Below are 22,756 nucleotides of genomic sequence, written 5' to 3' on the forward strand. Positions count from 1 at the left end.
TCTTAGTCAATGGTGTGCCATAGTACAACTGGCAGCATTTTTATTAGTGTTACGTAAAACGATGACACATGTTGTGACGATAGCATATTGTTGTCAATAAAATGAGCTGTGTTTTGTGCCTATACATGCTTTGGCACTTGAGCAAAGAGAAAGTCCTGAAAGTATATTCAAACTTCACAATAACATAATAGCTACTTATAGTGGGGGACAGTAGCTGTATTTATTTGATACGGCTATACCATACTGTTTGACTTTTTTTTACATTTTAGCTTTTATAACTGAAAAAATTAAAAATAGGGGCAGGCCCTGTGGCTGAGTGGTTGAGTTCACACGCTCTGCTTGGGCAGCCCAGGGTTTCACAGGTTCAAGTCCTGGGAGTGAACAGGGTGCCGCTAGTCAGGCCATGCTGGGGCGGCATCACACATGCCACAACTGGAAGGACCCACAACTAAAAATACACAACTATGTACTGGGGAGCTTTGGGGGAGAAAAAGGGGTAAAAATCTTTGAAAAAAATTAAAACTGAAGTGTGAAACATTAATTCCACATTTTAACTAAAGTTTAACGTTTCTAAATACATGAGTTTTTGTAGGGAAAAAATTATGCAATGTGCATTCTTAAGTTGGTACTACTATAAACTGCAAAAATCCTTTCAGGGAACAACGGGCGCACACAGGCCAAAAGCTTTAGGTTCATTTACTTTCATCAGTAAATTCCACTTCTCAGAATCTCTCCTGAACAAATAACCCAAATTACAGAAAATTATATTTTTGGACGCAACTGTTTCATTGCAGTGTTACTAGCAATATACTAGCCAAAAACTCATAAATATTTTCTTACTGGAATGTTATACAGCCAATAAATTACTTACAACTATTCATGATATAAAACAAATGTCCATGATACAAAGTCAGGTAAAACCAAATATGTAAAACAATGAAACAGTAAAACAAAAAGCTCCTGCACAGAAAATACCAGGTAAGTTTTCACCCCACCTTTGACTTTTCAAATTTTCCATCAATGTATAAACCTAAATGTATGTATTTACACATTCAAAACAATACAGAAGATATAGTGAATACATACTTGGCTGGAAAACATCCCGTCAATTTTAATGGAATTTAACCAGCTACTATTTTTAGTAATGACTGCCCTCCTAAATTCCTCTCTGCTTCATGCGTCAGTAAATTTTTTTAAAAAATTAGCTTCAGATTTTTTAAGCTTAAAAAATCTGAATGTGGGGGCTGGCCCGGTGGCTGAGTGGTTAAGTTCGTGAGCTCGCTGCAGGCGGCCCAGTGTTTCGTTGGTTCGAATCCTGGGCGCAGACATGGCACCATTCATCAAGCCACACTGAGGCAGCGTCCCACATGCCACAACTAGAAGGACCCACAACGAAGAATATACAACTATGTACTGGGGGGCTTTGAGGGGAAAAGGAAAAAAAATAAGATCTTTAAAAAAAAATCTAAATGATGTCAAATAAAAGAAAAAAGTGTATTTTAATACTTTAAATCACCTCTTGATAAGTCTACCTGGCAACATACCCATACTTGACCTGAAGGCCTCTAAACAGGCGTGAGCCAAATATTCTCCTAATCTAATTATCTTCAAAGGCATGCAAAACTAAAATAGACTGCTAAATAAAACACTAGTGTTCCAAAATTCTTTCAGCTTTTAGAAGTTGAGGAAAGAAAACTGGGAAACAATGTTAATACAGTGTGATAGACAAGAATAAAAGATAAAGACAAAATGACTAAAGAAACGTTGCCAATAGCATTCCAAAATCAGGAAACGTGAAGGTCAAGAAAGGCTTAAGAAGAAAGCTGCAGCAGTAAAAAATGAATAAAAGATGAAAGCACAAGGACTATGTTAATGGTATGTATTTATTAACTGTTGAAAAGAGAAAAAACTGATTTAACAGCCAACTAACTAGTCTAGAGGAAAAAGCCTAGGTCCCCTGTGGCCATTCTCCAATGCCCCCAAAATATACACCTGAAAAATCACCTACTGAAAAGGTATATAAAAGTAGTGGCTGGCCCATGGTTAAGTTCTGCTTGCTCTGCTTTGGTGGCCTGAGTTGAGTTCCCGGGCACAGACCTACACTACGCATCAGTGGCCATGCTGTGGCAGCGATCCACATACAAAATAGAGAAAGACTAGCACAGATGATAGCTCACAGCAAATCTTCCTCAGCAATAAAAAACACAAAGAAAAGGAAGAGATCCACACTGCTGGATCATTAAGCTCCTAAATCTTCTTTCTTATCTAGCCCTTTATAAAGCTTTAGTCTCGTGCGACAAGAAGTTAAACAGTAACACTGAGTATTTCTCTTACACTCAACGTTTAATTTCTCTACGCCTAAATTCTCTATTCCTTGATTAGAATAACATTTGAACATATTCAATGGCCAAGTGAAAAACCTAGGAGATTGAGGAATAAGGGCTAGTTAAGATTTTAAAGCTAGAAAGAAACCAAGAATCTCACAATGAGGGAGGGGAAAGGAGGAAGACAGCAGTTCTTTAAAATAAATACAGACCAGTGAGGAAAGTTTCACATTAGTAGGATTCTACTGATTACACTTAAGAAAGCATATTACTATTGCATAATCTAACAATTCCACACACCTTCTTACAACCGCATTTTACCAACTGTGATGTATACCACCAACACCAATTCTCTTCTGGAAAGAAGACGAGGGCAGTGGCCTTTTCCGTTCTCTTTATTCTGACAACTAGCAAAAAAGGGTAAATTCCATTGATTTTGTTTGGGGAAAAAACAGCATATTATGTACCACCTTTTCTCCAAAACGATCAAAATATCTGGGGTCCCTATGTTGCACAGTTCTAGAAACTGTACTACACAGTGCCCTGAAAGTACTATATTAAAAAACTTACAAACAAAGCAAACTTGAACGCATTATTCTGAGAGAGAGAGAGAGAAGCAAAAGACAGAACTAGAAAGTGAAAACAGATAAAAACCAATTTAGCTAAATACAGAACACAAAACCAACCTCAGGGAGAAAGTATTCATGTGCAGTCTCTCAATCCTGATGCTTCCTTAAAAGCGTGATGCCTTTTTGGGTATACTGAGGGCCCACTTTCAAGGCCTTCCAATCATCACTTGACATCAGGTTGAACCACACGAAATAATCATTTTGGGGCTGGATCAGCGGCGCAGGGGTTAAGTTCGCACATTCCACTTGGGCAGCCCAGGGTCTGCCAGTTCAGATCCTGGGTGTGGCCTTGCACACCACTTGTCAAGCCACACTGTGGCAAGCGTCCCACATAAAATAGAGGAAGATTGGCATGGATGTTAGCTCAGGGCCAACCTTCATCAGCAAAAAGAGGAGGATTGGCAGATATTAACTCAGGGCTAATCTTCCTGAAAAAAAAAACAAAAAAAGGAAAGAATCTTTTTTGTAGGTCAAAAATGAAATTGCCGATTTCATATCATTCACCCTTATAATTCATTCAACATAAGCAGGACTATAAACACAAATTTGGAGAACTGAACACAAAGTTCACTGTTAAATTAATCAGGAGCTGAAATGGCTGGAGTAAAACCCAAACGTGTAGATGCAATCCATAGCTGAATTTAGATTTTTTTTCATAGCTCTCCACTACACTGATCACAAGGAAAACATAAAGAAGTTTCAGCCTGCAAATTCATTGTACAAAATACTTTCAGAAAAGAAATCTCTCACTACATAGATGAGAAAAACAGGCCCTGAAACTAAGAGACATATCTAAAAGAGTAGTAGCCAACAGATGAAACCTGGGGGCTGGCCTGGCAGTGCAGTGGTTACGTTCATGCGCTCTGCTTCAGCAGCCTGGGGTTTGCCAGTTTGGATGCCAGGCACAGACCTACCCACCGCTTGTCAAGCCATGCTGTGGCAGGCGTCCCACATATCAAGTAGAAGAAGATGGGCAGGGACATTAGCTCAGGGCCAATCTTCCTCAACAATAAGAGGAGGTTTGGCAGCAGATGTTAGCTCAGGGCTAATCTCCCCCGCCCAAAAGAAAATAAAAAAAGAAATCTAAAAAAAGTAAAAAAAAATAAAAAAAGACTAAAAAAAAGAAGAGCAAAATGAAACCCAGACATGACAGACCTCCCCTAAATTAAATGACTTCTGGTTGAGTGCTCGTTCTACTGTCTCTAGTTGCCTCTCCACTAGAAACATACTCGACCTACATATCCTCCTGTCTTCTTCACATATTAACCATAACACTAAACACAGAGAAAGTAAGCCAAAAGACTGTTCAAAACAACGTCTAATTATAAAAAGTCTAAGGAAGAGAAATAAAGCTTCAAGCAGTTTGGACTAATGTTTACACACAAGTATGGAAGCGGATGGAATACTAGTTTGGGAGTGAAAGAGACTTGGCTGAATCCTAGTAATGTTACCTACCAACTATCACCTTTCCTCAAGTTCTTAATTCTTATCTGTAAAATGGTAATGATTATTTTGCAGGACTGTTTTTGAGGATTGAGAGAATGGCAGCTCTGGGATAGGTGTCAATAAATAGTCGATATTATTGTTACAGGATTTTATCATCAGAGTCAATGCAAATATTTTTTTAAATAAGTGTTTCAAAATCCCTTGGCACCACTTGACACCAGCAGTCAATGAAGAAAGCATGCGGCTTTCAACAGTCTCTGATATGGGACAAGAACCAGCACCAGAGATAGTGCCCCACATTACAGCAAACACCACGGCTGTTGATTACTTCAAATTAACTCCTAATTGCACATACTAACAAAATAAAAATTCAAAAAGCATTTATACATTTACTATAATAAAAGCTCCTTGAAGAGATCTTTTGCCTATTTTGTTTACTAATGAATCTCCGGTGTCTAGAACAGTGCCTGGTCCATAGTTGGCACTCAATATATATTTGTCAAATACCTTTGGAACTTACTTTTAACACTCCAATTAAGGTTTTTCCAAATACAATAATCTTGACAATCAAGTATGTACAATTTTTCTTCTTCATGTACCAGCCTAAACAGAGAAGCCTCTCACTCTAAAATTAACTCATATCTTTTCTAGAAAAAGGCAAAAACAAATTGTTTAGCCTTCTAAAAAACCTTACAAACTTCCCAATTAGCTCCAGCTAGGTAAAAAAACAAGATAACTTTTTACCCAGATTCTAAAATTTTGACTGCAGAAAGATACTCTGCCATTAGTTTCAATATTGACGGATCAAAAAAAAATCCCTCTCAGTCCACCACAACAGATTTCTCCTCCTAGATTTTACAGAGATACTGCCTCAAACAGCTAAATGTTATGTTAAGTGTAGTAGAACCAAAAACATGAGATGTAGAGAAAGTAGAGGCAGAAAGTAGAAAGTAAATGACATGACCCAAAACATTGATGTATGGGAGAAAAGAATGTAAAAGTGCTCAAAGTCTAAATCTCTGCAAGATTTTTGTAGAATTACAAAAGACAGGAGCCAGCCCCATGGCAGAGGCGTTAACTTCATGCACTCCACTTTGGTGGCCCAGGGTTTCGCTGGTTCAGATCCTGGGCGCGGACACAGCACCACTCATCAAGTCATGCTGAGGCTCATACAGCACAGCCAGAAGCACTCAGAACTAAAATATATAACTACGTCCCCAGGGACTCTGGGGAGACGGAGAGGAAAAAAAAAAGATACAAACAAAAAAAATCCTAAAATTCTGTTTTGGAACACATCAGGAAAAATATAACGAGAAATAACCTTGTATCGATACAGATTAGGAGAAAGGTTATACTGTTCATTTAGATTTATTATTAACATTTTCCTAAATCTTTGATAAACTAAAAAACCCTCATCAAAATTTCAACACTTCATAGTACCGTATTTTGGGGCCAGTCTGATGGCGTAGTGGTTAAGTTCACATGCCCCACTTCCGTGGCCCTGGGTTCACAGGTTCGGATCTCAGGCATGGACCAAAACATCGCTCATCAAACCATGCTGTGGCCGCATCCCATATACAAAATACAGGAAGATTGGCACAGATGTTAAGTCAGGACCAATCTCCACCCCCTCGAATACACACACAAAAGCATACAGTAACATATTTTAAAGTCGTGGAGGGAAAAGCCTATTCTGCACAGAAAAATATTCATATCAAGGAATAACTTTTAAAAAAAATCTATAAACACCCGTGGCTGAGTGGTTATGTTCACGCACTCCACTTCGGCGGCCCCGGGTTCCGCAGGTTTATATCCTGTGCGTGGACATGGCACCACTCATCAAGCTATGCTGAGGTGGCATCCCCCATGCCACAACTAAAAGGACTCACAACTAAAAACATACAACTATATACAGGGGGGCTTTGAAGAGAAAAAAGAAAAATAAAATCTTTAAAAAAAACCATCTATAAACACAAAATCATAACTGTTATAAGTGACATTCTCTAGTCAAAGACCACAGAATGTTCCGAAAATTTCATCCTATTACGAATTTCTACTACCTAACTTACACTTTAACCTATCATGAATAAGTAAAATCACTCACAAATTCTTAAGTAGGACACAATTCTACAACACAAAGGTATTCACAAAACCATTCCAAGGTCCTACAAAGTCCTCAAATGACTAATCACCAAGGATAAAGTAGTATTTAATTGGTAGCTTTTTATCAATCAGAACCCATTCACTGCCCATGGCTTACACTAAACCTTTAGAATCGCATTTCACAAAACTGGTTATGTGCAATATCATTTTCCTAGTCAGTATCTGATACTGCTTACATGCAAATATTTTAACGTTGATTTACATTTTCATCCCAAATCCACAGACAACAGTTGTTACATTTGCTAGAGTGATAATTATATTGTCCTGAATATTAACCTAGAATTAATATCAAAAGAACTACACACTAGCTCAAAATGACCAAACTACATTCTGTTAGGAATATATTTCGACAACCTTCCTTTTCTGGGAATACGAATGCTCAGATATGAGTTGACATTAAGGATTTTATTTATTTATTTATTTATTTATTTATTTATTCATTCATTCATTCATTCATTCAAGATTGGCACCTGAGCTAACATCTGTTGCCAACCTTGTTTGTTTGTTTCTTTTTCTCCTCCTCCCCAAAGCCCCCCAGTACATAGTTGTAGATTCTAGTTGCGAGTGCCTCTGGTTGTGCTATGTGTAACGCCAACCTCAGCATGGCCTGATCACTGGTGCCCTGTCTGCACCCGGGATCCGAACCAGCGAAACCCCGGGCGGCCTAAGCGGAGCATGTGAACTTAACCACTTGGCCATGGGGCCAGCTCCAAAGATTTTATTTTGGGAACTTATCTTTCTTTATGCAAATGTAACTCACAGACTAAACCTATCAGAGTTCATTGGCTAAGAACAACTTTAAAAAGGTAGGTTATCTTCTTACATGACCACAGTACAGCAGTAGCAAAACATTTACTTTATCTTTCACATTGAATAGTAGTGATTTTTTCACAATAAACTGTAGTACCTGACAAGTGTTATACTTTGCAATTTACAAACCCCCAATTTCTTAACAACCCAGTAAACCTGCAGGCAAGGCAGATATCATTAATCCCTATTCTATAGATGAAGAACCCAGATGATTATACCATACATCTATCAATGCATAAAACAGTCCTAACTCTCATTCATAGTAAAGAGTTCGCCTTCAAATTTTAAAAATAAATGAAGAGATAAAACATTTCATATTGCTTTAGCTAAATAAAACCCTGACCTGATCACAAATCAAACCTACCGAAGACAGCTCTGCTGAGCTATTGTGATGAATCACTGGAAGAAAGGATAATAATTTCAAAATTAAATTTCAAAGAAGATAAACCAGGAGCATGGTCATATGTTTTCTATACAGGATTCCGTGTCCTAAACAGAACGGTCATGACAAGATGTGGGTAAGACTCTTAAAATGTATTTGGGGGAAAAAATTCCGAGCTTAGGACACTGTTGCTAACACCTAAGTCAAATATTTTTAAACACAGATCTAGCTCCAGGTAGACGTACATAAAACTAACATACTTGGCTTTGACACTGTCAGTCACTCGTTGGTATGCCAGCAAGCTCTATTTTCAGCAACTACCACATCCTTGACTCTTCCAGTTCCCATTTGGGCAAGAGGGGACTGGAACGAGGAAATCGTTCACTTTGCCTTTCTCTTATGTTCTGTCAAATGTTAACTTCATCTGAGAAAGAAGACAACCAATCTTCTGGGAACTGAGATTTAAGATCTCTGTGGCAGAGAGATGGTCAAAGCTTAGGAAACTTTTGTATGAATCTAATTGAAACAACTACTAGTAACAAGTGGTCTAAAGCAGGATGACCAGACGGCAAGTTAGCAGCTCAGGACACTACCAGTTTACGCCTACTGTCCCAGCACGATTATGAATTGGCACCCCTTCATTTCAAGGCATCCTAATTTGGACGATAAATTAAGATGACTCTTTTACTATTATGGCAGTTGTTACTTCAACTTAGTAAATTTAAATAAGCTTCTGAAATGTTCCTAGGAGCATGACTAGCATAAACATTTTAGGTAATAAGCTCAAATCATAAAGTGATGTTGACAAACCAATTTGTCAACTTGGATGTATCAGTATTTAACTATCAAATATTAACTGTCCACTTCAAAAACAATAAAAATAACCAGCTTTTGTTGGTTTCTCACTATCCCTTAATGGATTCTGTTACACAGCTATCTATGCTACTATTTGGAACAACTGTGAATCATTTGCTAACCTTTCCCCCCCCTAAGTTTTATGACTATACCCTTAACTTAAGGGCTGCAGCCATTAAAAAAAAAAGGAGGGAGTAAATGTTTTAAAAGCACTTACAAAAATGCACAGCATTAGCCATACGTCAGTACACTGTGATAAACCAAGGAACCTGTACGCAAAAAGCACAGTTGAGATTATCTAAAGTCCCTCATTCTAACTTAATTCACTGTGCCTTGAGATGGAATTGTTTTTGAAAGAAAGCATGAGATTTCTTTAGAAAAGTATGAAAATATTTTATCTACAACTTACGACGGATACTAGTAAAGTCATAAACACCAACATATATTATTATTTGAAGTAACTGCTGAAGAAGCACGCATTACCCCCATCCCAGGGCACCACCTAACTTACACATGTCTTTTGTGGGTGGCTCAGGAGAAATAAGAGTACTGGTCTAAAGGTCAGCAGACAGACAAGTTCTGGCTTTGTCACTTGTCATTTACTAGCCAACTAGTCATGTGATTAAAAAAAAAAAAAATCACTCAATTTTCTCAAATTCACTTGCCTGAACAATAAAATGAAATGACCACTACTTAGGTCAATGTTATATGAAATAAGTGAAAATGTTTGTGAAAGTGGTCTGTGAAGTGTGAAGTTCTACATAAATATGACATCACATAAAATTTAAAAATTTAACCTTCACCCTACGCCTGTCATTACTGTTTAAATACACACACACACAACACACACCCTCTCTTAAACATAAGGTAAAAAAATTCACAGAAAATCAACCTTACAGCCCGCTTTTTAAAAAAAACTTGCTTTCAGATCAGCTTCTTAAAGTATTTGAAACTCATTTGTAAATTAGATACATTAATTTACTACGCTGAAATTTCACTTGTGATACCAGATTAAAGTCAAGAAATTTTTTAAATATTTCATATTCCCTTGACGAAGTTACAAAACAATTATGAAAAGCCTACTTGTTTGCACGGACTTTCAATGTGTGTGCCTGTACTTACTGGATCCACAATTTGCTCAGTTTAATACTTGCCATAAGTGTTCTTCCCCATCCCAGAATTCAAACTGACATGTTTTCATATAAAGGGGAAAAGAGGCCTAGGAACGTCCACAGTACTAAGAATTGACCCCATCTCCTCAACTTGCAATGATTCAAGATTTCACTATATTCTAGTTTCGTGAGCCAACAGAACAGGCTGAAATACATCAACATACACAATACCGTACAAAAGCCTAAAGCGTACACGAAAGAGCATCTGCTTTACATACAAAGACTAAAAGTTACCTGTCAAAGGGATTTTAAAAATTGCATTATCCAATTTTGCTTATGTTTAGGCAGGAGAGAAAAAGTATTTAATAAAGTTAACTCCACTAACTGAAAAAGCAATTAATTTCAGCATTAACCAAAATAGCAATAACAAAAATGATTACTGGCCTACAAAGAATTAATAATTACCCTGTGTTTTTAATCTCATTACTAAAGTTAATTTAAGATTATCCTTTTTTTTTTTTTTTTCCATAACAAGACATGTATTAAGCAGTTAATTCAAAACATACTCCAAACCCTTCACTGACTACCAAGAATAAGCTAAAAATGAGCTCTGGCGTTTTAAAAGGACAGCTCTCAAGTAAATGACTCAGAACAGAAGCATTCCTCGTGCTGAAGCATTCACAAAGAAAGTGAATCAAATGTGACCATCAGAACTTTACCCCTACATCTCTCATGGAGCCAGTCATCACAAGCAGAAAAAAGGGGAGGAAAGGACAAAGCCAGCAACTACCTCACAGACCCAAATACAGTTTATGCTAACCCCTCTACTCTCAAAAAATGTGGAGTACTTATCTTTTTTCCCCCTCTGTATTCCCAACTTTTCTGTACTAATGTGATTCAGATATACGGGAAGGTTAAGACTTAGTTCAGGAATGCTAAAAAGTGATGGGACGGACTTAATATGGCTACGAATGACATAAAAACTATTCCCTAATGTATTGACTTGTTAAGTGATGGGATGCTAGATTTAATCTTCAAGGTGAACTCCTAACCCCAAACTCACTTCAATATATCCTATCCACAACCTAAAAGCGTCCTTTTCCTGAACACAGCTTAGCTCTTCCTCCAGGACCATTAAATAATCCATATAAATTGATTCCAATTCCCTAGCATAGAGTTAAGCAATACAAAGAAGTATTAGGTTCAACACAGCATGGAAAACAAAAGATAAAGGTACTGCAACAACAAGGAAAAAAGCCAGTATTTGTATCCAAGTATCCAAAATCAATCATTCAAGTGCACTCTCACCTTCTGCCACTCCCCACACCTGATAAATCCTTTGGTAACTTAAACTATGGGACCATTTTTTGTCATCACAAAGAAAAATGAATTATTGCACCCAGTAAAGGAGTGGACACAGGTAGAGGCTGATTCCTGACGACTGTCGTCCTCTTCTTGCTTTCCAATGAACCCCTCCCCATCTTGTACCCAACAGTCGCAGGAGTTCCTTCCCACCTGGCAGATCCTGAAGGAGATACCTAAGGTTTAAACAATGTAATAAAAAGGCTTTATCTACACAGTCCTATGTTGAATAATAAGGGCTTTGGTCAAAGTCCTCAGCACTCAAATCCAAAATACGATTGCCAGTAAACTGTCAACTATTTGGGAGCTACAACCATGTGCTTCCAAATCTGTTTTTAAAACAAAAACCTTCCTCTTACGTCCTTTTTGGTTATCACAGCAAGTTTACTCAAAGTCTAAAAACCTACAAAACAGAAAGCACTCAAATATAATTTCACGTCTCTTGCCAAGGACACTGGTAGATTCAGAGGGGAACCTATTTGGGGCATGACGGGGAAGAAGAAAAAAAACTTCCACTACAACCATTTGTTTGACTTCTAGACAGTGAAATAAAGACAAACCTGACCTTGAGCTGTACTTCCCCATCTTATTCCCCTCCCCCTCCCCACAGGAACCCGGTTCAATACAAAGAGCAATTTAAGGACTGACAAAATGAAATGTAGTGCAGTATCTTTCCTACGTTTGAGTTCGAGGTCTTGTCTCCTGATTTTCAATTCCTGAATCCTAATGTATGATAACACTGAGACTAGCCCTGAGGCTATTCTTACTACCAAAGTGGCATTCAAAGGCCCTACATAACATTTTGAAAAAGAGGCTTAAGTAATTAAGAAAAATCTAAAGACGTATGGCATTTGATTCCAAACCATGTCTCACCCCACAACACCGTTAAAACCAAAGAACCACACACATGATTTTTTTATAATACTACAGTTTAAAGGATGTGAAGGCAACTGAAGTACCTACGTCCAAAACGGGGGGAGAAGCAATAAGAAAAATCAGCCTGGGACTCACTGAACAGACAATAGCCATGCAGATAAAAGTTCTGAAAAACGACGAAAAAACCTTTGGGGCAAGGAGAAAGTAACAAAGAACAACTGTTCCAATCTGTACATAACACCACTTATTTAAAATGGAAAAAAGCGAGCATCTGCTGGGACCCTCTACGTTCATAATCCAAAAACCCAAGCCTCAACGGGCCGCTTCGGATCGGTCAGGATCCCCGACGAAGTATGAACACGCACTGCAAGCCCGGGGTGTCAACCAAAATACAGTTACTAAACGTTATGTGAAATCACTTGATTTCCCAACAGGTCTTTCCATTTGTCCTAACGCGGCGTGTAATCAGGAAAGTCATCCTTTTTACTAACTGGTAGACTGAGGCACGGGCAGTGCAAAGGGACTAGGCGTCATGGTCTCCTTGTTTCCCGTTCAATGTCTTATCCACCAGAACCACAGCTTGTGGAGCCAGAAAACGATCACGGGAACTTCGGGCTCTCCGGGCTGAGCCCGAGGAGGCGGAGCGGGAGCGAGGTTTTTCCAGACCTCCCCAAAAGGCGGCGGGGCTGGACGGCAAGCCTGAAACCCCTCACTCCAAGGTGTGCCGGCCTAAGGGGACGAGATCCGATCGCAGCATCTCAGCTGGCCTCCGCCCAAGGATGAAGCGCAGCGATTGCCACCCTCCCTGATCCACCCTCACCCCAGACGGCGCCCACCACACGCCCAAGGAAGCCCTCCGCTCGCAAAGGTTCTCCTTTGTGAGACTCCACAGCCGCCGCCCCACATTGGGCCTCCGGGGAAAAGCCACCGCCCCCACCCGCCATATTTCCCTGAAAGGCGCCCGCGCTACGGCTCCCGATCGCCACTCTCCCCCATGTGGCGAGTGTTTCTTCGCCCATCACCCCACCCAATTGTTCTCCACACCCCAAGACTGGCCCAGAAGCTCCCCTGGGGATTGCTCGCCCGGAGACAGCACCCGCCATCTCCTCCCCCTCCCCCGCCCCGGGACTCGCCCTCCCCCCCAGCCGCCATTTTACAACCAACTCCTCCACCCTATCGCCTCGGCCTCTTGGCTCGAGAGTGTCTGTAGCTGAGGACGCAGAAAGGGTCACATTCCGGGGCCTGGAGCCTCCCACCGCTCCGGGAACCCACAGGCCATTTCCTGCTTCCCGAATCCACATCCCCGGGCCAGGCTCGGAGACGATGCCGCCATTTTGTCTCCTGCTCCCGGCCTCTGTGGGCGGCGGCAGAGGGTCCGAGAATTCCAGCCCCCCGTTGCCCCCCCAACTCACCGTCGTATCGCTCAGCCTGCTCGGCCAGCTTCGCCTGGTACACCAGATCCTCCCGATCATCCATAGCGGCAGCGGCTCCGGCAGGGTCTGCGCGACGGATGGAAGCGGATAGCGTCTCCGACTCTCTCAGCCTCACTCTCCGCGTCCGGGCAGCAAAAATGGCGGCGCCTCAATCCGGGACTTCCGCCTGCGCACGCGGACAACTGCTCAGCTCTATGGCAACCGCTCCCTGGCAACTGGCGCGGGGGGCGGATCCGGGAGCTCGGCGCCCGAAGAGACTGGAAGCCGCTAGACGCCCCTCCTCCGTGGACTCCGCGAGCGCCAGAGCGCCGAGGCGGGAACTGCGACTGCGGGGAGGGAGCGCGGAAGGCCGCAGGCGAGGCCGGCCCGGACCGCTGCTGACACAGTGGGCGAGAGGGTCCGCGCCCGAGCGAGCGCCGGCGCCTGGCCCGGCCCAGGGGCCGAGAACGCCTGAGGCTGTAACGGTCTTTGTAATGGCAGGCCTTCCTCGCTGAAGCCAGCTTGCCCTGCTTTCTCAGCCAAGCCCCATCCTGGGCCTGTTTAGACCCTTTTAACCCCAGGGTAAAGACTGGGCCCTGCTGTAGCTGGTGGGGGCAAGGGGGCTCCAGTTGTCACGCCGCCGCTTCACCCTCGCACTTTGCAGTCTTTTTCTTCTCCTCCCCTTTGGCTTTCTGATTCCCCTTGGGGGCCGCCCCCGTGGATAGGAACAGGAAAGTTGTTAGAGGAACCTGGGCTGCAGTGCAAGGTGCAGAAGACTGGGACCCAGATCAAACTGAGACTGAGGAGGCAGCAATGGAAATTGCTTCGCGCGGAAAAGGACCTCGTCTGTTTTGCTTCCCAATGGATTCCCAGCACCTTACACTCCATACAATATTCTGTTGCAATCCTGAAGCTCAGGTAACTAGAACATAAGCTGTGTGGTGGGGTCTGCAGTAAATGTGGAGTAAGAAGTAGGTCAGAACCAAATTAGGAAGAGCCTTGGGTGGCAAGCTAAGTTGTTTGAGCCTTATTAGTCGGCACAAGCTATTTTTTTTATGATTTCGCTTGGAGGATGACACCATCATAGTTATCCTTTAGAAAAATTAATGTGTTGTATAGAGCAGTGATTAAAGAGGAGGATAAATGATCAGGCTATTAGAATAATGCACGCAAAAGGTAATCGATGGTAGCAGTGACAATAGTAAGGAAAGGACAAGTAGGAATAGTACTGCAGAGAGAAGCCACAGGAGTTTGTAGCTGATCCAATGTAGAGATCTTGTGAGGGAGGAAAAAAAATTAAAATGAACTTTCCATCTTCCCACCCTGAGTCACTAAGATAATGAATGGCAATACCATTAACAAAAAATAGGAATACTAGGAAAATTTGCTGATGGAATGCAGAGAGAGACATGAGTTCCTTTTAGCACATGTTGGTTCTAAGGTTCTCAAAGATCACCCAGGTAGAGAGGCCGGCAGGTGGCCTGGTGGGTCAGTTCTGCACGCTGCTTGTCTGGGGTTCACGGCGGATCCCCAGTGCAGACCTACACCACTGTCAGTCATGCTGTGGTGGTCACCCACATATAAAGTGGAGGAAAACTGGCCCAGGTAGAAATAACCAGCATGGAATTGGAAACGGAGATTGGCCTTCTAAATTGAAGGGAGGCTGCTGTGGAAGCAGCTAGAGTGTATAGAGGTAGAAGAGGACCATACACAAAACCCTGGAGAATACCTACTCTTAAGAGATAAGTGAAAGCAGAAGAGCCAGCAAGGAGACTGGATGGCTCTTTACGGCACTCCAGATTAAGCCCCTTCACACTTTTAACAAACATCAAATTTCAGTGGTAGAAGACTGAGAATCAAAGACTTGGGTTCTGATCCTAATTCTATAACTAAATTAATGTGTGACCTTCAGCAAGTCATTTCACCTCAGAACTTCTTGTTCATCTGTAAACTTAAGGAACAGAAGATCATATGTTAGGCCACAAAACAGATCTTAATAAATATTTAAAAAGATTGAAATTATACAAAATATCTTGTCCTACTACAATGCAACGAGGCTAGACATCAATAGCAGAAGGAAAACTGGAAATTAACATACATGTGGAAGTTAAATAACACTCAAATAACTGATGGGTCAAAGAAGCAATCACAAGGGAAATTAGAAAATATCTTGAGATGAATAAAAACAAAACAATATATCAAAACTTATGAGATGCAGTAAAAATAGTACTAAGAAGGAAATGTATAGCTGTAAATGCTTACATTAAAAAGAAAGATCTCGGTGGCCAGCCCTGTGGAGGAGTGGTTGAGTTCCATGCTCCGCTTCACCTGCCCAGGGTTCACCTGTTCAGATCCTGGGCACAGACCTACACACTGCTCATCAAGCCATGCTGTGGCAGCGTCCCACATAGAAGAACTAGAATGACCTGCAACTAGGATATGCAACTATGTACCGGGGCTTTGGGGAGAAAAAAGAAAGATCTCAAATTAGTAACCTAACTGTACACTTTAAGGAACTACAAAAAGAACAAAGTAAACCCAAAGGTAGCAGAAAGAAAGAAAGAAAAAAGATTAAAGTGAAGATAAATAACATAGAAAAAAATCAACAAATCAAAATTTAGTTCTTTGAAAAGATTAACAAAATTGAAAAACCTTTAGATAGATTGACTAAGAAAAAAAGAGGACAAATTACTAAAATCAGAAATGAAAGTGGGGATATTACTACTGACCTTACAGAAATAAGGATTGTAAGGGAGTGTTATTGACAATGGTATGCCAATAAATTGGATAACAAATGACATGGAGACATTCCTAGAAACACACTGTGACATCATGATATAAGAAATGCATATTTGATCTTTGTCCTTGGTTCCTGGAATAGAGTTCCTAAGACACTTGTAATTTCCCAAGTGATAGGGGTGAGGAGCTTCTGTTGTTATTTATAATAAGCCCCTTTCAATCATACCTGAGTTTATGCTAATGAGGTGACTCTTGGTATTCCCCTAGATAGCTTCAGGGTCGGTTGCCAGAGGAAACAAATATGATTAGAGGATTAGAACTTTCAACCCTACCCACCCCACTTCTGACCTCCAGGGTTGAGAGAGAGGCTGGAGATTGAGTCAGTCACCAATGGCCAATGACTTAATCATGCCTAGGTAATGGAACCTCCATAAAAAACCTAAGCAACAGGGCTCAGGAGGTCGGTGAACACATCTGTGCCAGGAGGGTGGCACATCCCGTACCTCACAGGGATGGAAGCTCCTGTGCTTGGGACCCTTCCAAGCCTCACTCTATGTGTTTCTTCATCTGACTGTTGATTCATATCCTTTATAATATCCTTTATAATAACCAGTAAGAGTAAGTAGAATTCTTCCCTGAGTTCTGTGAGCCGTTGTTATAGCAAATTATCAAACGTGAGGAAGAGGTTGTGGGCACTCCCAATTTGTAACCAAGTCGGAAAGAAGTGTGGATAACCTCGGGACCAGCCCTTGAGATTGGTGTCTGAAGTAAAGGGTAATCTTGTGGGACTGACCCCTTAACCTCAGTCTTGTGGTTCTGTGGTAACTCCAGGTAGTGTCAGAATTGAAGTAAGTTGTAGGACACCCAGTTGGTGTCCACAGAGAAATGGAAAATTGCTTGATGTGGAAAAATCCACACATTTGGTATCAGCAGTGTTGTGTGGGTGCCAGCTCCATGGCCAAGTGAGTAAGTTCATGTGCTCTGCTGTGGCAGCCCAGGGTTTTGCCTGTTCGGATCCTGGGCGTGGACATGGCACCACTCATCAAGCCATGCTGAGGTGGTGTCCCACATGCCACAACTAGAAGGACCCACAACTAAGAATATACAACTATGTACTGGGGTGCTTTGGGGAGAAAAAGGAAATAAATAAAATCTTAAAAAAAAAAAAGAAGTGTTGTGTGTAGAAACAGTCATAGTACATACAAACTACCAAAACTGACTCAAGAAGAAATAGAAAATCTGAATAGATGTATAACAAGTAAGGAGATTGAATCAGTAACCAAAAACTTCCAAACAGCACAACAATGCGAATGTACATACTTATGCCACTGAACTGTACACTAAATGATGATAAAAATGGTCAATTTTATGTATATTTTACCACAAAAAAAAGAGGAATGGAAAAAAATCTCCCAACAAAGAAATCCCAGGACCAGATGGCTTCAATGGTGAATTCTACCAAACATTTAAAGAAGAATTAGCACCAATCCTTCTTAAACTCTTCTGAAAAATAGAGAACACTTCTTTCTTTTTTTTTAATTTTATTTTTTCATTTTTGGGGAGAAAAAAGAAACGCGAACTTAACCACTCAGCCACTGGGCCTGCCCCTAGAAAACACTTCTTACCTCATTCTGTTAAGACCAGCATTACCTGGCCTCTAATACCAAAGCCAAAGACACTACAAGAAAAGAAAACTACAGACCAATACTCTTTCTGAATATAGATGCAAAAATCTTCAACAAAATAATAGCAAAGTAAATTCGGCAGCATATATAAAGGATTATACACCATGACTAAGTGGGATTTCAACCAGGAATGCAAGGCTGTTTCAAGAAAATCAATCAGGAGCCAGCCAGTGGCACAGCGGTTAAGTGTGCACGTTCCGCTTCGGAGGCCCGGGGTTCACCCGTTTGGATCCCAGGTGCCGACGTGACACCGTTTGGCAAGCCGTGCTGTGGCAGGCGTCCCACATATAAAGTGGAGGAAGATGGGTACGGATGTTAGCTCAGGGCCACTCTTCCGCAGCAAGAGAGGAGGATTGGCAGCAGATGTTAGCTCAGGGCTAATCCTCCAAAAAAGAAGAAAAAAGAATAAAATACTTAGGAATAAACTAACCAAGGAGTTGAAAGACTTTTACATGAAAAACTACAAAACACTGCTGAAAGGATTTAGAGAAGATCTAAATGAATGGGAAAACACTCTGTGTTCTTTGATTGGAAGATTCGGGATTGTTAAGACAACAATACTACCCAAAGTGAGCTACAGATTCAAGGCAATCCAGATCAAAATCCAATGGCATTTTTTGCAGAAGCAGCAGCTGAGTTTGCTGACCTCTAGAAATCCCTTCCAGCTCTGTTGGATACATCACAGCAGCCAAGATCTTGGGCTCTGCTCCTGGACTCCTTAGACTCAGTGGCTCTTTACCACCTGTGCAAGAAGAGCCAGTTACTCAACTTCTTTAAGCCTCAGTTTTCTCACTCATAAAATGGGGGTGATATTTTCCTCATATAAATGAGAATTAAGTGGGAGATTCCAGGAAAGTACCTGATGCTCAATTAACATTATCTGTATTTATTAATATTTCTATGGTTCAAGCTTGAGTGAGAATCAGGAGAAGTTAGTGTCATAAAATACAAGTGAGAAGAGTTCAAAAATAAAGGGGTGGTCAGTTGTATTAAATTCTGCAGAGACATCAAGATTAGCACTGAGGAAAAGCCATTGGATATAGCAATTAGGTCATTAGTGACCTTCAAGAGCAGTTTCGAAAGGATTTTGGAAGCCAGACTGCATTTGGTTGAAGCACAAAGAAGGTGAGAAAGTGGAAGCAGACAGTGTAGGCTACTCTTGAGAAGAATAGTAGTTAAGAGATAGAGGGTGGTCATTTAAGAGAAATGAGTGACCAGTAGGGGTGGCCAAATAAGAAAGTTGGTCCACAAGTTCACAAACAGCCCCCCACCCCCAAAAAATCGATCTGCTGCCAGCTTGACCACAGGACTGTCACGGACATGCAGAGATCAGGGGTAACCCCCTTTTAACTACTGGATCTTCTCTCCTGAACAGCGTCTCCCAAGACTGGCTGGAGTCTATCCAAAGGTGCCTCTCCCTAGGAAACTGCCAAGAAGGGAGAAATCTTAAACCTAGATTGATTTTCTGACTGTACTGCCTGTTCTCTCAACAAACAGAACTCACAGGGATAGAAATTGTTGATAGGGCAACAGAAATATAAACAGAAACATTTTTATATAGCATCGGGGATTATAAAAACATATAAAAGGTCGTGGTGCTGTACTGAGGTGGCTCTCGCCGTACGGCACTGCACTTCCTGCCGCTGCTGTGTTCATGGATACGTCACGCTCCACTGAAAATCCTTTAAAACAATCGTCAGGTCACTTGGTCACATCCTTAAGTATGAGTCTCTCAACTTTATTGAAGAATTTGCCTTAATAGAAACAAGAACTCACTTGACCTGTCTTGAGTAGAATATCCACAGATACATGGCAATGTACTAAGTACTACAAGAAGGAAATAAAACGTTAAAAAAATATGATTAGTCATTGCTCCAGGAGCTTGCAATTTAATGCTTTAAAAAAAGCCTATTACTGTGTTTTTATGTATAAAATAGGCTAATTATTTTTATTTTATATCTTTTTGAATTTTTTTTTCCTGAGGAAGATTAGCCCTGAGCTAACATCTATGCCAGTCTTCCTCTATTTTTTCTGTGGGTTGCCACCATGGCATGGCTGATGACAAGAGGTGGAGGTCCACACCAGGAAACCAACCCTGGGCTGCCAAAGCAGAATGTGCTGAACTTAACCGCTAGGCCACAGGGCTGGCCCCTGAATTTAACTTTTTTTTACCTTGTATATATAGTATGCAAGGCCCTTATGCTTACTTTTAAATTAGAGAAGTTTCAAATATTTTGTAGTCCAATCCCTCAATCTTTTCCTTTTGGGCTTCCCAATTTTGTGTCAAACTTTGTCTCCCCGACATTCAACAGTACAAAAATATCCACCTATTCTTCTGCTTCTATTATAATTTTGCTTCTAACATTTAGATCTTTGATATAATTGAAATTGTGTGTATTGGAAAGATGGAGATCTTAAAAAAAATCAATAGGCATAATGCCATTTTAAAAATCCATAATTTCTCAAACTGATTTGAAATGCATCTTCACTATGTACCAAGTTTTCCTATGTCTGTTGTAGAATCTATTTAGTTCCACTGACCTGTTTGTCTCTGCTTGTTTCAGTATGAGATTATGCGTTACAACAGCTTGATAGTACGTCTTCATATCTGGTAAGATAAAGTTTTTTTTAAAAATTTCATTCATTTTCAAATTGAGAAGTTCTCTCAAGATTCATTTTTATTTTGATTGGAATTGCCCTGAATTTATATAGATTAATTAGGGGAGAATTGGGAAATATTTTCAAAAATGAGCCTTCCCACTCAGGAATACATTTCTCCCATTTTTTCCAAGTCTCTTTTGTATGATCTTAATTATATTTGTATAGTTAGTTTTATAGAGGTCTAATATTTCTAGTTAATTCTGTTTCTAAGTATTTAGGAGGCTACTGATATTATAAATAGGATCTCCCCTGCTTTTCTTTTCTGATTGTTACTGCTGGTATGTATGAGAATTAATGATTTTTGAATAGTTATCTTGCATCCAACTACCTTACTGAACTTTCTTATTAGTTCTAATAATTTTCTGTTAATTGGGTTGGCTATTCAGAGCGAACTACTGAAATTTTCTTCTCTTCCTTTATAACATGGATTGTTCTTATTTACTTCTCACTTCTTGTTGCATAGACATGGAGCTTCAGAGAAATATTGAATAAGAGAGATAAAAATGGATGTTATTGTTGAATTCCTGATTTTAATGGCAACATCTCTAATATTTCACCGTTATGGGTGATGTTTACTATTGGTTTCTGATAAATAATTGTGTGTTTTTTTTGAGGAAGATTTGCCTTGAGCTAACATCTGCTGCCAATCCTCCTCTTTTTGCTGAGGAAGACTGGCCCTGAGCTAACATCCATGCCCATCCTCCTCTACTTTATATGTGGGACGCCTACCACAGCATGGCTTGCAGCAGTGCCATGTCTGCACCCGGGATCCAAACTGGTGAACCCGGACCGCCAAAGCGGAACGTGCGCACTTATCTGCTGCACCACCGGGCCGGCCCCTAAATAGTTTTTTATCAAGCTAAAGAGATTCTCCTATTTCTAATTTGGCAAGAGTGTTAAAAAATGTGTTGGCTTTTCCCAGATGATTTTTCAGGCTCTATTTTTACTATGGTTTCTTCTTTAATGACTAAATATAGCTAACTATATTAATAAATTTCCTAATATGGACCCATGTTTGGCCAGCCATTGACTGGCTCTCCTGGGGACATCTGTGTGAGTTCGGAGGCAGGTTCTGCAGGACTTCCCCTCTTGGTAGGTTACAGGCAAGAGGGTGCAGCCCCGCAACTTACTGTCGTGTCCATTTGACCCTCAGGAAAATACCTATGTTCTCATTATTCCGAAAGATGGGAGTACACAGGGCTTTCTTGGCACTTCCTCTCAGTGCTGCCATCTCTCCACAAGCCTCCTGTCAGGTGCCCAGAGAAGCGTGAGCACGTGAGCAATCCTTCACATCTGCATCCTTCTATATTTGTGGCTGGTTCAGATAAAGATTCCACCATTCTCCAGATCACATGCAAAACCTATCACTTCCAAACCTCTCAGGATTCCATGACACAGGAATAGGAAAGGATTATCTAATAAGTGGCTTGAGGATAAGAGTAAATTAGAAAGAAGTTAGGTCTATACTTTATTCATCATTTTTTAAAAAATTTTTATTGAGTTAATATCATTTATTTTTTAAATTTAATGAGGTAAGTTTAAAAACCAACTTATAGAAATACTAGTATAAAATAGAATAAATTATCTGTCAGGGGCCCAGCCCAGTGGCGCAGCGGTTAAGTTCATACATTCCACTTCGGCAGCCCAGAGTTCACTGGTTCAGATCCCGGGTGCGGACCTATACACCACTTGTCAAGCCATGTTGTGGCAGGCATCCCACATATAAAGTAGAGGAAGATGGGCACGGGTGTTAGCTCAGGGCCAGTCTTCCTCAGCAAAAAAGAGGAGGATTGGCGGCAGATGTTAGCTCAGAGGTAGTCTTCCTCAAATAAATAAATAAATTGAATTAAATAAAAAAGAGGCAAGAGAGAATTAAAAAAAAAATCTATCAGATCTGTGGAACAATGCTTTTTCAGCATTGAAAGAAAAGCAAAAGTGGAGTATTTGAATAAACAATAAATCTAATAAATAAAATATGGAAAGGACATAACCTGATAATTCATACATGAGGAAATTCGAGGGGTAAATAAATGTAAATATAGTCATTCTCACTGTAATAAAAATGTACAAAAAAGTAACTGAGCTATACCTTTTACAAAATTTACTTAATTTCTAAATTAAACTATTTTCATTGTGGTAAAATATACATTATAAAATTCACCATGTTAACCATTGTTAAGTATACAGTTGAGTAGTGTTAAATGCATTCACATTGCTGTGCGGGACATACAACACCCTTTGGAAAGCATATATTCAGATGTGGTATTAGCCATGACCCAGTAATCCTACTCCTGGGAGTC

The 22,756-nt window shown here is 40.5% G+C and overlaps 1 protein-coding gene and 1 long non-coding RNA gene across 5 annotated transcripts in view; one reads left to right on the top strand and one right to left on the bottom strand.

Annotated features, from left to right (window-relative positions):
- Positions 1-13,547, bottom strand: part of YWHAE (tyrosine 3-monooxygenase/tryptophan 5-monooxygenase activation protein epsilon) — a 41,376-nt gene extending 27,829 nt beyond the window's left edge. Inside the window, exon 1 of one of the 4 annotated variants that reach the window (XM_008514776.2) lies at positions 13,372-13,547. In XM_008514776.2, coding sequence (XP_008512998.1) covers positions 13,372-13,435 — 64 coding nt within the window. In that variant the 5' untranslated portion in view covers positions 13,436-13,547. Of the gene's footprint in view, positions 1-13,231 lie in introns of all 4 variants that reach the window. The other 3 variants (XM_008514777.2, XM_070562854.1, XM_070562855.1) reach the window with 3 other exon arrangements.
- Positions 13,548-13,714: 167 nt separating this feature from the next.
- On the top strand, positions 13,715-21,468 carry LOC139074117 (uncharacterized). Its single transcript, XR_011523570.1, has 2 exons — positions 13,715-14,289; positions 20,360-21,468. It is a non-coding gene; the product is annotated as an uncharacterized lncRNA (long non-coding RNA).
- The last annotated feature ends 1,288 nt before the right edge of the window (positions 21,469-22,756 follow it).

Source organism: Equus przewalskii, chromosome 10 (genome assembly GCF_037783145.1).
Source record: "Equus przewalskii isolate Varuska chromosome 10, EquPr2, whole genome shotgun sequence".
Classification (NCBI taxonomy): domain Eukaryota; kingdom Metazoa; phylum Chordata; class Mammalia; order Perissodactyla; family Equidae; genus Equus; species Equus przewalskii.